Here is a 16,457-nt window from a genome sequence, read left to right as displayed (position 1 = left end):
GTGCGTGTGTGTGCGCGCGCGTGTGTGTGTGTGTGTGCCAGCTGCAGTTTTCATTCATTCTCTCTCACATCGACATGGTTTCCGAGACCCGTGTGTATGGTGGAGCTGTGAGGGAGCATTTAGGAGGATGGAGTGAAACCGAAGGTGGTTGCCACAGCAACCACTCCCCTCGCACCCGCCCTCCATTCTCTCTCTCCCTCTCTGCCTCCCTCGTTCCATCCACCTCTGCTGGCGATGCTGGCGCCGCTCTTCCTTCCAACCCGGTTTGTCCTCACCTCTCGACTCACGCTGCCACCAGAGGAGGAGGAGGAGGAGGAGGAGGCTCCTCTGCCTCACTTTGAAGTCAAGAGCACGAGAGTGAGCGCACCTTAGCAGGACAGCAGCCCTAAGGAAGGACAAACAGGATCTTGGCAGCAAACAGCCAAAAGAGAACCTACGCTTCTCCGTTGTCCTTTTCAAAGGAGGGCATTTTTCTTCCCTTTCCCCCCCTTTCCTTTTCTACCCCGATTTTTCCCTCTGGGATCCCGGGGTTTGTCCCCCGCAGCCACCGTTGTCTAACTTCTCCGGGATCTCAGGTGAGGCGCGCGTGTTGCGAGTGCCCTCGGCCGCTTCATGGCTCACGCGGCCTCCCAGCTGAAGAAGAATCGGGGGGAAGTGGATGTGAATGCGTTGGAGGACGAGAAGGAGAAGCGGAGGAAGAGCAGGAGAGCCACGTCCCGGGAGCAGAAGAGAAAGGTAAAGGCAGTATCGGTACCGGCTGGCGGCTCGGCGGCGGCAGACATCGCTGCCGGCATCACTGGAGCGTGACTCTCGCTTTGCTCTGTGTGTGTGTTGGAGTCTTGATATCAGGCGCTTGGAGGTCACCTCAGCGTACACGTTTCCATCTCAGCACGTTTCTGCTAATCATACAATGTGGAGCCACGTGGGCCATCTCAATTCACGGCTGACCTTGAGTGGACCGATGTGTGCGTGTGTGTACGCTGGCATGCACTTCACTTTTGAATGTGTGACTCTTCCGATGTGATCATAAAAAGTAAGGGGTTCCCACACTTTCTCAAAATGCGTCATGGGACAATTTTGATTAGGTAGCAAATGTTGTGTAAGCAGTCAAAAACATTTTTCAACTTCATGTTTGTCTGTGTTCTTCATAATCAGTTTAGGTGCAATTCAGGGGTGATTTTAGGGTTCGAAATTTAGGGCTGCTGACAGTTTCAGTTGTGAGCTTGTCACGGTTATGATGCCGTGTATGACTATTTATTTATTTTTTTGCCTGGGTGAGGAATCCAATGATGGGGCTTTATTTTCAAGTCTGTAATGTAGTGACTTAGTTTTGGTCCTTTTTTCTGGTGCACACAGCTCGGCGTAATTTAGAATGCGCCTTTTGCGCCGTTGAGTGTGTGCACACAGCCGACCTCTCATTACCTTTCAAATTGCCGTGCGCGTCCTTGATACGGCGGAGGAAGAAATTAGCTCAAGCCCAAGTCGATCAAAGCGCACATAGTTTGGTCAATTGAGTTTCATGACTGGAGAGACTCACGCACCTACTTATCAGGCACCTAGCAAATATTTCATCGATTGTCCTTTTTAAAGCATTGCTTTCCTCTTGCTACGCTTGTCCTATACCTAAGGCTTAGACGTGACATCCTGGCGAGAAGGCCGTTCAATAACCGGAAGAGACAAAAACACAAAGATCAGCACAGATGGAGTAATTGAATGAGATAATAATGAAAAAATCCTCTCCGGCTCTGCTTGATTTTGTGAGCGAGAATGCTGAGTGGATTTGTTTTTGCAGGTTCTTTCCGTGTATGTGATGCCATGCATAATGCACAGCGGCTGATTTATTGATGAACGCGCTTTTCATATGATGGAGAGGATGCACGTGGGCTGCCTAGCTTACATGTCCGATCGTACACAATATGGACACCCGAAACAGAACTTGTCATAAGGACAATGTCACAAGGAGTACTAGTAGCAGACAGTTATCAAGTAGTTTGCAGTAGTGTAATGACAGTGGAGTCGGATGGAATCTTTTTTTTGTGCGCTGACCCCGAAGGCTCATGTTGGCTCACGATGACATTTACTGTACTCTGCTGTGCCACCGGGGTTCCTCGGTTTTAAATTATGCTGCCGGCAATGTTATTTGACCTCAACATCAACAACAAGGGAACAAGTCATCAGGGCCCTCATCATTGTCCCTTGCCACAACAGTGGCACCACTCGTATCAAAAAATGACCGGCGATATCTTAATATGGTACAGCTCGTTGTTGTAATGTGGATAATGTGATTATTTAGACACTTGTCAAGTGTGTCCTCATTTGGGTCGCTCATCCCAGCAGAGAGGTCAAACTAAACATAAACCAAAGACAAGTACACTTTGCGGATTCACAACAACCGTCCATCTTAATGTGAATGCAAATAGTCATTTTAGTCATTACACTGTATATCTTTATATATATATTTGCATCAGCCCCCAAATAAATAAATAAATAAATAAATAAATAAATAAATAAATAAATAAATAAATAAATACTCCAAAGCACTGTCCATTGTCTCACCTTAGAAAAATAAATAAATAAATAAATGAATAAATAAATAAATAATAAATGATCCAAAGCACTTTTGTCCTTTATCTCACCTTGACTCGGCTTATTATTAGCTCCAAATGTTCTGCTGCTACACTGCAAAGTCATCAGTCACCCGAGCGAGGGAGTGAATTTGTCAGTTGTCGTTGGGAAAGGTTTCTGGGTGTGCTACCTCCTCCTCTTGTTTGGTGGCCTTCCAACTCTTTCTGCGTCCTCAATGAAGGCTGCCAAAGTTGGAGAGAAATGAGTGTCATTAAAGAAGTATGTAGTTACAACAAGGAGTAAATGCTTCATAACAGCTGAAAAGTGTTTTTTGCACATATTCACAATGGTGGTTGAGCTCAACATGAAGTCCAGGTCAGGTAACGGCAGAAGACAAAAGTCTCTTATATCATACTGCAGCTGCCGTGACTAACATCTTTGCATCAACCTGCTATGAGTAAGTGCTTCTCACTGACAAAATGGCCAGTGTGGCAGGCTAGATTTGAGCGGAGGAATTGATATCTGTAGTCAAAATGTAGCGATGGATTCTTAAATGAGCTTGCGTGACGTGTTTTGGATGAGGTCTGCTGCTTTTATCAGGCACCACTCACTCAGCTGGCGGGCTAATGGAGACCTGGACAGCACATGCCAAATATTGAGCAGCTTTTTGTATGTGTGTGTGTGTGTGTGTGTGTGTTTGTGCTTGATCACCCCTCTCTTTTGCCCGAGCGCTAAAGTATACGGAGAATCTGGAAACGTGAACGGCTATTTCAAGGGCCAAGAAACAAGACGAGGAGACGTAATGCATGCTGTTGGGATCAAGCCTTTCAGTCTGAAGCCAACATTTGCAAGACCTTGGCTCCTCGTCGGAGAATGTAAACGTTTAAATTGGATGTCAGCCCTCAATCCCGATGGCAAGTGTCAGTAAGAAGCCTCTTTTTTGTCCCCGGAGGGAAAAATAAACAGACTTCCGGCAAGGCGGTGGGCCAAGATTGAGCCCGTTGAATCCATTTGCCTCCAATTTGTCGCTTTGTCACTTTTTTCATCCACTTACCAGTGTGGCCGAAACAAAGGCGCCACAAGTGTTGCATCTCATCCGCTCCTCCTCTTTCTCCTCTTCATTTTCACACATCAAAGATGGAGGTTAATGAATTCGGTGCTAATTGCGTCGGCTGTGGAAACTCCTCCCCGTGTCACAGAACGCTTGTATCCACATCGCCGGCAGCTTGACGGTCGCCGAGTGTGGCGAGAGATGGTAAACCTGCTGATCCCAATTCCTGTCGTTTTGATGAACTTCTATTCTAAGGAAGTAGCGCCGTTACCGTTGTCAAGCTAGTCCCTGTTATTCCCTACATGTTTTCTGAGGGGCATCTTGTACGTTCTAATTATTGATCCATGTCTTCTGGGGTTCCTGCTATTTGGGTCAGGGGAATGCTGGGCCCATATTAAATTTTCCTCCGGGAATAACTGGAGAAGAAGAGAGTAGATAAGCTCAAATAAAAAGAGTGGAAGAGAGAAAGACAGAGTGATGGCAAGCCTGAAGGTCACTTGAAGGTGAGAAGCGCCTTTCCTTGCATGTCCTCCTCCTCTCTGCGTGAGCGCTTAGTCTTCACGCTTGCTCTGACGATGTGATGGCCTGATTTGGTACCGCCAAACGGGCCTTTACGCAACCACTGGACTGAATGGAAATGAGCCTCTGTAGCTGGAGCTGTCTTTTCCCGCATATTCCAAAAAGCTATTTAGATCATATTATTGTTTACTTTTAATTATTTGATTTATCTTTATTATTTAATTTTATTTTTCAGTAATCTGCAGGCCGATTTTTCCAGTTTTGCATTTGCGCCGTGTTTGCATAACTGGCTGGTGACACTCGGAACGAGATAATGCTCATTCTACGCACACTCACGCGCCCCCTGGGAATCATGACTGCTGGCCTTGATAATTACATTTTTTTTACTTTTTGGTCCCCCGCCACCACGAGGCCGTGTCCTGGCCCCCCCACTTAACCACCTGCCACTCTGATGTCACATGCGCAGATAATAAGAAGAATGTAGCCAGCTAGCCACATGGCAACCATTTTGCAAATTCATTCACGTTGACAACTGCCAACTTTGTATTGGTTCCATCATCCAGCCTGGACTCATCTACTTTTGACCTCTGATCCTAGTGAAGGGCCTTCACCCCCCCCCCAAGTAAACTGTGGAGCGGAGGAAATATGCTGCGTTAGGACAAATCAATGGTAATAACACCTCTTCACAGTGAGCGCTCACACGTGGCCATGATGTTGTCGCCTGCTTGGGGGTGCAAATCATGAAGAAATCCAGATTCATGTTGAGCGGAAGAAAATATCCCTGCACTTTGCTCTCTAATGAAATTCCAAACATAGACGCTCCCTAAACAAGTCTCAACATGAATGGAAAACTCATTTGACCCTTTTTGTATAATTTTTTTTTTTTTTTTAAGTGTGAAGCACGGAAGCCCTTCTACAAGGTCCAGCTAATAGTCTCATTTATAACACAGGCTTTGTCATAACACATAGGCTGCGTTTGTTCTTCTGTCTAGAAGGCAAAAAAATCCATTGCAGCCTAAGAAGGTCATTTACCATGAGAATGGACCCTTTATTTTTGTATGTAGTAATTATTTTTCCCATAGAAACTAATTTGCATGGCCTTGGCATTTTTTTATAAGCCCCAAGTTTGGTGAAATCATCAGCTTTGTCATCTGCTGGCCACTACAGTCTTCCAGTTGCGCGTCCCTAAAAGCAATGATGTCAACTGAAAAGGTTGATTGGCGCTCCAAGCTGGGATTGGTATTCTTTATTTTGCACTAGACATGTGATCACGAGGGATAAAAACAAACCTTTAAGCAAATCGTTTTTTGCGAGTGCACTGAAGAAATGCTGTGCGATCTGTTTACAAGAAGCTTGCATTCTTTACAAAGCGCTTCAATAAATCTACTATGACCCAAAGTATATTTTTTACTTGACTGATGGGTGTCGTTACTCAACTGATGGCTTAGGTGGCGTTGAACGGTGCTATGCTATGTGCTCTGCTTGTACATGTTAATGTTTACCCCTCAAGGCTAGAAAGTGAATTCAGGGTGGGCGAGCCCATGTTTGAGTCGATAGGATAGCATCATATGGCAGGGGTGTCAAACAAATTTTTTTCGCGGGCCGTATTGTAGTCATAGCTTCTTTCGGAGGGCCATTATGACTGTCAACCCAAATAAATGTATGAGCACCTCATATTATATACAGTAAAAGCTACAAAACAAACTGACAAATAACTCATTTTCAAATCAGACAAGTAAAAACTGGTCAAATATTTAAAAAAATTATATTATTAAAAGTGAAGACAATTTGCAATTCTAGTAATGACACACGAATTTGATGCACAATTTGTCTTCGCGGGCCACATAAAATGATGTGGCGGGCCGTATTTGGCCCCCGGGCCTTGAGTTTGACACTTGTGTCATACGGGATGCGTTGTTTTTTTTAAATTGTATTTCAGCCAATTGGTAACCGAGTACAAATACTTTTACAGGTACAGCTAGTCTCAACAAGTTTCATATTTCAAATTCCAGGTGGAGTAACAGGTGCGTCATCGCAAAGGGAATCCTAATTGCTAACTTCTGTAGCATGTGTAGCTTGGACATTAGCTTCCCCGTTTCAAATATGAATATCATTTCCACAAAATGTCCAGCATGTTGTTTTAAAGTTGTGCTTTTGTCACCGGTCAGAATGACGTTTGAAGGTGACAAAACAATTAGAGTTTGACAAGTTGATCGTGGCGCCACTGCTGACGAGGTGGCTGTCACAGAGTGCGTGTTTGCGTAAGTGTGTGTATGTTGCTGACGGGCATGTTGTCAACTGTGTGTCAGCTGTGTTGACACTCATGGCTTACTTTTGACTTTTTGGCACCTTGTCCCTAGACAGCAAAAGCTTAAATCCGCCGTTTGGGAAAGCACACCCCAGCACAGAATGCAGAGGCACTTGCGTAATTGACCATAATTGACTGTAGCCATCAGTCAAGGTTGAGCGTGTCTGGTCGGCCATTTTGTTTCCCTTGACCTTCATGAAAGGGTCAGCCAATGCGTTCTCACGCTGCGGTAGGTGGCCTCACAATCATGTCACTTGTAGATTTTAAAGTAAAAGTGCTGCCGCACACAATATGAATTGACTGTTTGGAACGGGCGCCACGTCCGCCTGCCACAAGCTATCAGCTTCATCTTCCACGTCCAAAACAAAAATTCACTTTGTTGGGGTTTACTCTCATGCTCCTTTTTGATTGACACAAACTAAATGATGTGCTGTTGTATTTTGCAAAAATATTGCTGTAATTATTAATGTCGTTTTCCTGACACCTTCATTTCACATCAATGTCGTCATTCTGTTCTTGGCCTGTTGTCAGAAGGATGAGAACATGTTCCCTAAATTTAACATGTTTACTGCGCATATGTTTGCTTTGTGCCCCGGTGACCATGTGTGTTTGTGTGCACACATTTGCGTATTGTGTGAGGTCTGAAGGGGCCAGATGGCTCCAGTCTGGTGTTCCATACCTGCCAAAGATCCGGTGAAAGCGGTCAGCGCGCTTCTTGATTCTGCTCGGTCCAAAGTTATTTTTGTGCTTTGAGATAGCGTATTGTTGGTATTGATGCTGGAACTTGGACAGCTTAGTGTGAGAAAGTATGAAGTATATGAAAAACAATTTGTTGCTTTTCTACAATATGAAGATCTGCACACTTGGCTTTTCTTCTCCTTTGTGTCAGGAGAGGAAGTTTCTCTGTCTGTAGAAGCAGCTCTCTCTCTCTCTCTCTCTCTCTCTCTCTCTCTCTCTCTCTCTCTCTCTCTCTCTCTCTCTCTCTCTCACACACACACACACACACACGCACACACACACACGCACGCACGCACGCACGCACACACACACAGTTATAAATACTTCCATAGATCACAGTTCCCCTTGCGTGTATCCAGCAAACATGATTACGTTTCAAATGATGACATTAGAAGATCATTGAGTGGTTTTATTTCCCTCCCTGTCTGAACACTAATAAAATTACAGGCAAAAAGGACGACATTCATTTTAAGGACATTAGAATACATGGCACTCGGCGGAGTGGTCTCATTTACACGAGCGCCATTCATTTGGATGCTGAGGGATGAACGTTTCCTTTTTGGAGAAAGTCTCCCGTAGTCTCCAAAAATACCTAAAAGTTTTTGTTGGTTGTCACTTGAAGGGCTCGGGAAAATAGTTAAATATGGTGGTGCCTTAAAAGCAGCCCCAAAAATGCACATTACTGTGTCGGCTTGTGATGTCCGAAATGACCAGCAGAGTCCAGTGTTTGACTGTTGGATGAACTCAGAAGAGCGCTGAGGACCACGAGGTTGGTCATCAATTTGACTTGGTGCCAGATCAAGCTCATCTCCCTGAGCTCATTCTTTTCGCTGCTACTTTCTCACCGTTGTCTTAGCTTGATTCATTTATTTTTCCTCGAAACCCTCCCTGACTTTTTCGAGGAACACCCTCACCCCCCTCCCACATGCAAGAATTTTTTGGCAGGATGGTGATGGAGGGCCTTTGGCATTTTTTGCTGACTTGTTAATCGCTCATATTTTAATTTTTGACATTCACATGATACCGTGTGAATGTTCCGTTGTCTATTTGTCTCCTGTTCAAATTGATGGAAACCAAATCTGAGTCCCTGTAGATCGCAGCATGTCTATCTACTCCTTCCCTCTGGCATCTTCCTCACTCGCTTCCTCTCCTCGTCCTCCTCTTGTCCCTCTCCGATGGTTTCGAGTCCCAGGTGATGGGAGGGAAGCCATGCCCTTGAGCGAGCAGCAGAAGCAGTAAATCTTCTCCATGATGTGTGTGCGCGCGACACACACGCATATCCAGATAGCCCGCCTGCAGAATGAGCACGGCGAGATGCTTTACTGCTCCTCCGAGATGGCCGAGCTTGTCTTTTGTACGGCGAGAGCGAGCGGATTAGCACAGGCGGACCAGACTTTGGAGTTATTGGCGGGTTGTAACAAGCTGGGAAGAGTCCTGCAGCAAAACGCTCGTTCCAAGAAATACGCGTCTGCTCTCTGATTGAATTGCGATGGTGGAATTCAGAGCATGTGGCTCTAATTGCGAGGGAATTTGTGAACACGAATAAAACACAATCACATTTTGGGGGGAGATTGGAATAATGATCATTACAGAATATTTCATTTTATCTCCTCCAGGAGCATTTTTTTTTTGTAATCACAGGAACACATTTTCCGGTAAATGACAGAAATAGGCCTTTGTGGCTCGATACTACTTATGTTTCACTACATACGCACTAATATCGAGCAACAGTACCGCTAGAACTTTTGAGATCTGAAATTTAACGACAGTTGGCGCGACAAGAATAAAATGTTGAGTCCGGACTTCACCAGCACAGTTTCCCCGTTAGTCGTCCTCTTCTGCTCGAGCCTCCCCCATCGCCATGGCAACCCTGCATTCTTTTTTTTTTTTTTTTCCGCTACACAAGTCAAGCTACTCACTGCGGTGCTAGTGTGAACGGGGGTGCCTGTGATCCACCAATCACGCGCCCGAGACGCCTCCTCGGGAGTCCGGAGCATCTGTGCCTCCCCCGGTCAGCTCGCGGTCTCCTCCCGCGTCTCACTCTCCTTCCAAATGTCTCACAACGGCGCTGACTAAGAGCGCTGAAATGTACCCGTGATGCAAGTGGCGCCTTTCACTGAAAGATACAGATACAGATAATGCACTACGTGCAAATAAAATGATCAAGAACCATGAGGGGGTTCTTTTTTCTTTACGGCACATATAAAAGCAAAGAAGAAAAGTATACAGTAGTTGCGTGCATTTGGGATGAAACACACTCAAAGAACTTAAAACAGTTTTAAAATCCGGTTTTAAAAACATTTCCACTGGCTCTTTACTTCTGTTAGCATCTTATTCTATTGGTGTGCAGCATAACAACTAATTGATGATGCACCATGTTTGTTTTGACCTAAGTCAGGTTACCTCAAGACAGATTCCTTCAGAATTTCGTTATTATATTATATTATATTATATTATATTATATTATATTATATTATATTATATTATATTAATTAATTAATTTATTTATTTATTTATTTATTTATTTATTTATTTATTTATTTATTTATCCATCGACCCACAGGACGACTCCTCGACTGCGCTTTTCGTGTGGGCAGAGCGGCTGTCTCCTGTCGTGTCTGGACTTGTGTTGAATGCTGACTTGCTTCTTTTTGTGCCATTTCTATGGCATACTTTCACAAATGTGCTGTTCAAGCAATACCGCTGTTTTCTTCAGTGGGTGGCCCTTTGCCTACCACCCACAAAACATATATGTTAGCTACGCTATGTGTTCCACTTAATCATGTTTTCCCTAGCAAGCAGATAGTGATCAGCTCAACCTTTTTCAGCTCGTATTTTCCGTTTGTGTGCGTGTGTGTTATTTTCCGAAGTGGAGTTATGACAAGCCAGTATGGGAAATAGCAAAGAAGTAGAAATACTTTGCTCCTGGACTTCAATCGATGTTTGAGTTTGCTTGGGAGTTTCATGATTGAAATGTGGGTGTTTTGCTATACCCGATAGAATAATCGATTCTAAAAATATTCTATAGATACAGCCCCCCCAAACGGTCTAATTTCTTTGCATCCATCCTACGTGAATGAGAGTTTGCTAAATATGATGTGGAATGAGCAGCTATTTGCGTTGAGAGGTGGGACAGTAGGAGGACAATGGGAATGGGGGGGCGTCCCTAATACCAGAGAGCGAGCCCTCCTAATCCTCTGTTAGTGTCCCCTTTGATTGTTTTTCGGGTTGCAAAGGGGGAGGGGCGGCACCCCACGTGAAAGCGTCTGGTGTTATTTTCACTATGAGACGACATCACTTCAAAAATAAAAATAAATCTCGGTTGGCTAACACTTGCTGAGTCCAGGTAGCACTGGTGTGCTGGCCACGCACAGGCGCTCTTTGTTGAGGAGAAAAAGGACTGATAAACGGGATGACAAAGAGTCGCACGCCGAGGGAGGCAGCGAGAGTGGGAGGGAACGACGGATAGTGGGTGGGATAATAAAATTGCGGGTGGGAGGGATGGAGGTGGCTGGGCGGGTTGACACATAGTCATTTTAGCTTAAGGATTTGCACCAGCGTCTATTTCCAGCACGCTCGCTTCCCCAACCTTGGAAATCCCGGAGCACAAAGAAGACCCTTCCTCTTCTTCCTCCTGCTGCTGCAGAGTCAATGAAGGTGAGGAAGAAAAGCAAGGAGGCGGAAAAGGAGGGAGAAACCGTTGCTGTCATGGTAAGTCATGAAGACGGGGGGTCCCCTCCGTGCTTGAAAGGTGCTTTTTCATAGCGAGGTTGAGACTGCGGGCTTTAACCCGATTGGGGGAAAACCGGGATTTTTTTTTTTTTCCAGAATGGAGACTGCTTTAGTGCTTTGTTTACTCGCCAGTGAGAGGCTCTCAGCATCCTCCTCATGTGTGCTTCATCCGCGCACCGACTCCATCCCTCACTCAAGCGCGCCACGGATGCTAAAAGCTTGTTGCTAGCGTTTTCCTTTGTATGATTTTCATATCCGACGGTTGCTGGAGTGGGATGGATGCCCGTTAGGTTGGCATGAGCGTCTGAACAGTGACGGGCTGGTGGGGTGAGGAAGGGGGGGGGTCGGGTTTCACTCCTCTTCCGAGAGGAGAGAAAGCGACAGTGTAAACAGAGAGAGAAGATGGCTGTAGAGGAAGGTGCCGGATTTCCAACACATGTGAGTAAATGGCGCTCGTTTGTTGTTCCAAAACTTGAAAATGCAACACGCTGAGGGATTTTCTCACTTTTGACTTGAGTCATATTACCAATAGCCGAAAATAGCAACTTCAGTAATTGACAGTTTGACCTGCGAGCATTGTGTACTGAGGGCTTTGAAACAAGAGAAGGTTCTGGACCACGTGTCTCCTCAAATGTAAAGAAGGGTTGCAGTATCTTGCTGACTTCTTTCATCATCTGTTGTGATGTGAGTGCAAAGGTTTTTTGGCACCGGACACCTTTTTGTGGCCTGTCGCCGGGCCTCGACCCTTTTTGTACTTATACTGTGTGGTTTTTGTTTAGTCAGGACAGTGAGGGATCAAGTGGAACAATACGAGCGCTGCGGCCACTCCACCGCTTGTTCCAAACGCTCTCAGCTCAGCCTGAATAATCAGCACATGACCTCAAGCCTCCGCGTCGGTTTGTGCGCCTTTTTGCCAGCTGACACGTTTGGTTATTTCGCACCTAAAGCTCGAGCTTTATTCAAAAAACATCTGCCTTTCACGTCACAGTCTTGACGACATAACTGCTGAACAGACTTAACATTTCCGATCGTTGGCCTCGGATGTTTCTGAGTACATTCCAGAAATTAACACGCCCCACCTCACGGGAAAATCGGTCACGATAATCTTTTCGAGTCGTCCGACAATTTCCCATTCGCTGACTTGCTGTCAATTTTTTTTCATGCGCCGGATCATGTTTGCTTCTATCACAAATGACATCACATAACATCCTTTGTCATAACAATCATCATCCACTTAGCATACGTAGCGGGAATGCGCTAGCAATAGTGCCCATGTCACTAGCTTAATGTTTCTTGTGCTTCCACTTTTTTTAAGCTTCTGTGTTTAATCAGAGGCGGCATGGTAAGTTCTCACCTTTGCTGTCATTTCCCCACCGACGAGCTGCTTTTTTACCCTGACCTGGCCAAGCTCCATTAAAAATAAATCTACGCGCCTCATCTCTTCACGTCATTCCCTTGCGTGTCGTTTTCCTCTAAGGCCGTCCTCCGAGGCTTAACCTATACTCTCTGACGGCGCCATTTTCTTTCAATATCCGATACCGTGGGGAGGCTTAGCCATATTTGGCTTATAAATCTGCCGCCCTTCTCCTGTCTGACGCACCTTCATCTTCAATGGACAGATTTGCCGAGGGCGGCGCATCCGACATGTTGGTCGCTAAGCATTAAGGGATAAAGCGGCGAGATGGGCGATTGGCGACTTCAACTATTTAATCTGCCACTTAAGCCGGCCACATAAAGAAGAAGAGAATATAATATCATGTTTTCGGAGCTCCGTCACATGACGACGAAGTGCAGCTGTTTGAGCTCCGTTGTCGTTTTGTTGGCGTCAAGCCATTTGAACCTGCGTGTTTTTACGTCAGAGGCATGTTGTTGATCAGGCGGGCAAGCTCCAGCATATAACGCATGCTTTCACACATTGGGACTGCTTATGTAAGAAAGAGGACAACTCTTTGGATGTGGACCAGCACACACACACACACACACACACACACATGCTGCACAGATGTTATCCTGCATGGGAAACTTTGGCTTTAATAAGCAATGAATGAGGACAGACTAGTCCAAGGTCGTCGGAGAGACTTTAGTTAAGTCTATTATGATTCTACGTCAAGTGCACATTTTGGTGTTAATTAAAAATGTTTGACACATATAGATTATTGACTTATTTGGACCTCAGAGTATATTATTTGCCCCTTGAGCAGTTCTGACACTTTTTAGGGATGCCTTTATTGCAGCCGCCTTGACCTGTTGCTTGTTTGTCTCCCGTCTTGACTTCTTTGTAGTGCTCTGTCAATCCAAACAAATCATTATTAACTTTGAACGAGCAGAATTTTAAGCCACATTCCGCAGTTGGCTGTCTGGTGTCGTAGAGGCCATGAGAGCCGAGATGTCCTCTTGGGGGGGGTTGTCAAGAAAGGAAGACACTGTTCCTAGAAAGGAGCGTGAGTTGAAAGGTCCCAGTAATCAGGAAATGACTCTGACAAATATTTTCCATTCACAAACTGGTTCGGTGTGCTGCTCTGTTTGTTTCTGGATCAGGCCCTACTGTCGCTCGTCGAGCAGGTTCTCGTGCTGAATAATATTCTGGAATTAAGCCCTGTTTGCTTCGTGGTCCTCTATTTTGAAGCCACACCTCTCGCGTACAAAAGGCTCACTTGTAGAAAGCAGCAAAATGTAAGCATGGTGGAAACGCAGAGCAGCAGCTCCACTTTTTCAGCTTTTGTCCGTCCCCCCCCCCCCTTCATCCCTCGCTGACATTTTCTTATGGGGCAAAATTATGCTTACCTCGTCATTTGATTTGAGCCGACAAAGCTCTGTTTTCGAGGGCGGTCCAGCACATTCGGGGAGGCTGCGACCGAGAACTCTGGCTGTCAGGATCCTGCCTCCGGGATTTGAAGGAAGGCTGACGGCGTACACGCATGCTTAACATGCCAGAGCTCTGCTGGCTTGCATATGGTCTACAGGAAGTTTTGCTTTTTAAATCGGCATCTGGACTGGAAGAAATTGCAAACTTGAAAGCACCGAGTGATGCTTGCGGATGATGGAGTGCACGAAGCGCATGTGCGAATGCTAGCTTGGCTCTTCTGATGTCGTTTGCATTGAGGAATGATGACTGAATTCTACCTGGTACCTGGAAATACATTTTAGTCTGCATTTTCCATTGCGGCTCATTATTTTCTTATTTATTATATTTTATATTATTATATGTCATATTTATCATCTTTTTCTTGCTTGGCTCTCTCTCTGCAGTCTGACAGTAATGCCAGTTACTTGCGAGCTGCCCGGGCTGGAAACCTTGAAAAGGTCCTTGACTACCTCAAGTCTGGGGTCGAGATTAACATTTGCAATCAGGTGAGTTGGGCACGTTAACTCATTCACTGCCATTGACAACTATAGACGTCAATGGCATCAATATTTTAATTGGGCTGCCACTGAGTTAAGAGAGACAGACTGGCATAGAAACAAATCAAATGAAATGACCATCCCTCCTCATCTTGTGTTGATTAGCATAGCATGTTTCAAGATGGCTCATTGTCGCCTGGCGGCTAACAATTAAACATTTCTCTTTGTCACCGCTTCTCACTCACTTGTCATGGCAGAGCAATAGTGTCAACCCGTCCGCCGGTCGACTAATCCCGTGTCGCCGCTACGATGCCTCTAAGTGACTTGTCTGCTTTTTGCTCAGAATGGCCTGAATGCTCTCCATCTAGCCTCTAAAGAGGGCCACGTGGAGGTTGTGGCTGAGCTGCTGAAACTGGGCGCCGCCGTGGATGCTGCCACTAAGGTAAGCCTCCATTCGCCTCACGCAGCGACGATTTCGGGAGCTCCGTTTGGATCAGTGCGTGGGCTGCGGGGATTAAATGGTGCCAAGCCGCCGCTGCTGCTCCATAGGTGGGGATGAAGGGAATTTATTTTGAATTATAACTCTTTTAACGGCCTCAGCTGCTGGAGGAATGGCAAAAAATGTGCTTTAAAATGGTGACTTGAACAACAACCCCTAATGGCATGCATAATGGGAGGGGTCGGCTCTTCTGAAGCTGCTTTCATCTGATGCTAATAAACACTTTTGAGGGGGAAATATTATCCCCCATTAATGTCTGGCAGTCGTTTCCGCCACCCCACCCCGCCCCGCCCCGCCTCTCTGCCACAGGCTACAAACCTTCTGCTGACAAACATATCATGTGATGAAATATTCAAGAAGAAGGCCAGGGTCTCCCCAATTAAAGCCTTGTAATTGGGACCCCAAGCGGCCTGAGGGACAAGTGGAAGGTCTTGGGGATGCTTCGTGTGTGTGTGTGTTTTTTTTTTTTTTTTTTTTACTTTAGACAGTCAATGAGGAGGAGGTAGGAAGCAGTCATTGTTTATATGCCCCACATGCGTCTTTGTTCGTGGTTCTGTCTCTTTTTCCTGGTAAAGAACACGCCGCACGTGTCACCGTTGCCCGACAGCGCACTACATTGCTTTCACGTGGCCGGCGGGGTGATCCGCGAGGTCATTTGTGCCATCACGGGGAGGGCGCGGGTTCATAAAAGCCGCTGCGAGCATATTTACGGCCAAGGCTCGTTTATGCGCATGGCATCGGAAGTGACACATTGTTGGCAGCGCGGCGGGCCGGGAGAGCTTGAAAGCCTTTGGAACTTAAGTGTGATTGGTACTGGGATATAAACAGACTTGGCTGCATCTCACACACACACACACACACACACACGCACACGTATACACGCTCGCGTGCGCACACACACTTGCAGAAAACAGGTGTGTGAGAGCTTAACAGCATTCCTGCTGCTGTTCCGTGTAATCCAGAAAGGAAACACTGCCCTGCACATCGCCTCGTTGGCCGGCCAAACGGAAGTCGTCAAAGAGCTGGTCACAAACGGAGCCAATGTCAACGCACAATCTCAGGTGAGCCCCACACAAACAAAAGCGGACGTGGAAGATGTTCCCAATGTAAATGATGCATTTCATGATTGGTGAATCCACAACTGAGCATTTCACTGTGAAGTTGGAGTGTCACTTTGTCATGCCATAGCCGTGTCTAATAGAAACAAAGTGGGAATTTGCTAGCTAACATATGAAGGAAAGCATTGCCAGGTGTGCTTTAATGGATCTCACAGAGGGCGTTGTGCTTTCCAAGCTCAGTTCTGAAGGTCTGTGGTTCTGTTTTGTCTGTGTTGCAGAATGGCTTCACTCCTCTGTATATGGCATCCCAGGAGAATCACCTGGAGGTGGTGCGCTTCCTTCTGGAGAACAGCGCAAGTCAGAGTATGGCCACGGAGGTACAGCACACAAAAAATTGGACAACAAGCCACAAATGGTCCCCGAGCCGTCGTTTCGACACCACCGATCTAACCGTCCAACTTGTCTGATCTTATCTATTCCGATTTCCATTTTACGGTTCTCGGCCCAGTTTCATCGATTGCTCAAAGGTAGAGTGACCTTGAGTCGTATTAATGGTGATCTCTGCTCCGATTTAACATCGTTCAGCTCGTGCGGACACGCGCAAATGCTACACATTTAAACGTCACAGAAGACCGATGTGGTTAA

The 16,457-nt window shown here is 45.9% G+C and overlaps 1 protein-coding gene across 43 annotated transcripts in view; it reads left to right on the top strand.

The window, feature by feature from the left end:
* LOC125978903 (ankyrin-3) overlaps positions 1-16,457 on the top strand; it is a 69,066-nt gene that overhangs the window by 15,981 nt on the left and 36,628 nt on the right. For 12 of the 43 annotated variants that reach the window (XM_049736781.2, XM_049736776.2, XM_049736773.2 and 9 more), the window contains exons 1-5: positions 96-735; positions 14,163-14,264; positions 14,599-14,697; positions 15,717-15,815; positions 16,091-16,189. In XM_049736781.2, the coding sequence (XP_049592738.1) occupies positions 613-735; positions 14,163-14,264; positions 14,599-14,697; positions 15,717-15,815; positions 16,091-16,189 (522 nt within the window). In that variant the 5' untranslated portion in view covers positions 96-612. Of the gene's footprint in view, positions 1-82; positions 736-10,694; positions 10,893-11,298; positions 11,352-11,432; positions 14,040-14,162; positions 14,265-14,598; positions 14,698-15,716; positions 15,816-16,090; positions 16,190-16,457 lie in introns of those variants that run through there. The other 31 variants (XM_049736777.2, XM_049736768.2, XM_049736799.2 and 28 more) reach the window with 15 other exon arrangements.

This window comes from Syngnathus scovelli, chromosome 12, assembly GCF_024217435.2.
Source record: "Syngnathus scovelli strain Florida chromosome 12, RoL_Ssco_1.2, whole genome shotgun sequence".
Classification (NCBI taxonomy): domain Eukaryota; kingdom Metazoa; phylum Chordata; class Actinopteri; order Syngnathiformes; family Syngnathidae; genus Syngnathus; species Syngnathus scovelli.
The sequence above is the reverse complement of the archived record's forward strand: the minus strand, read 5'-3'. Positions and strand labels throughout refer to the sequence as shown.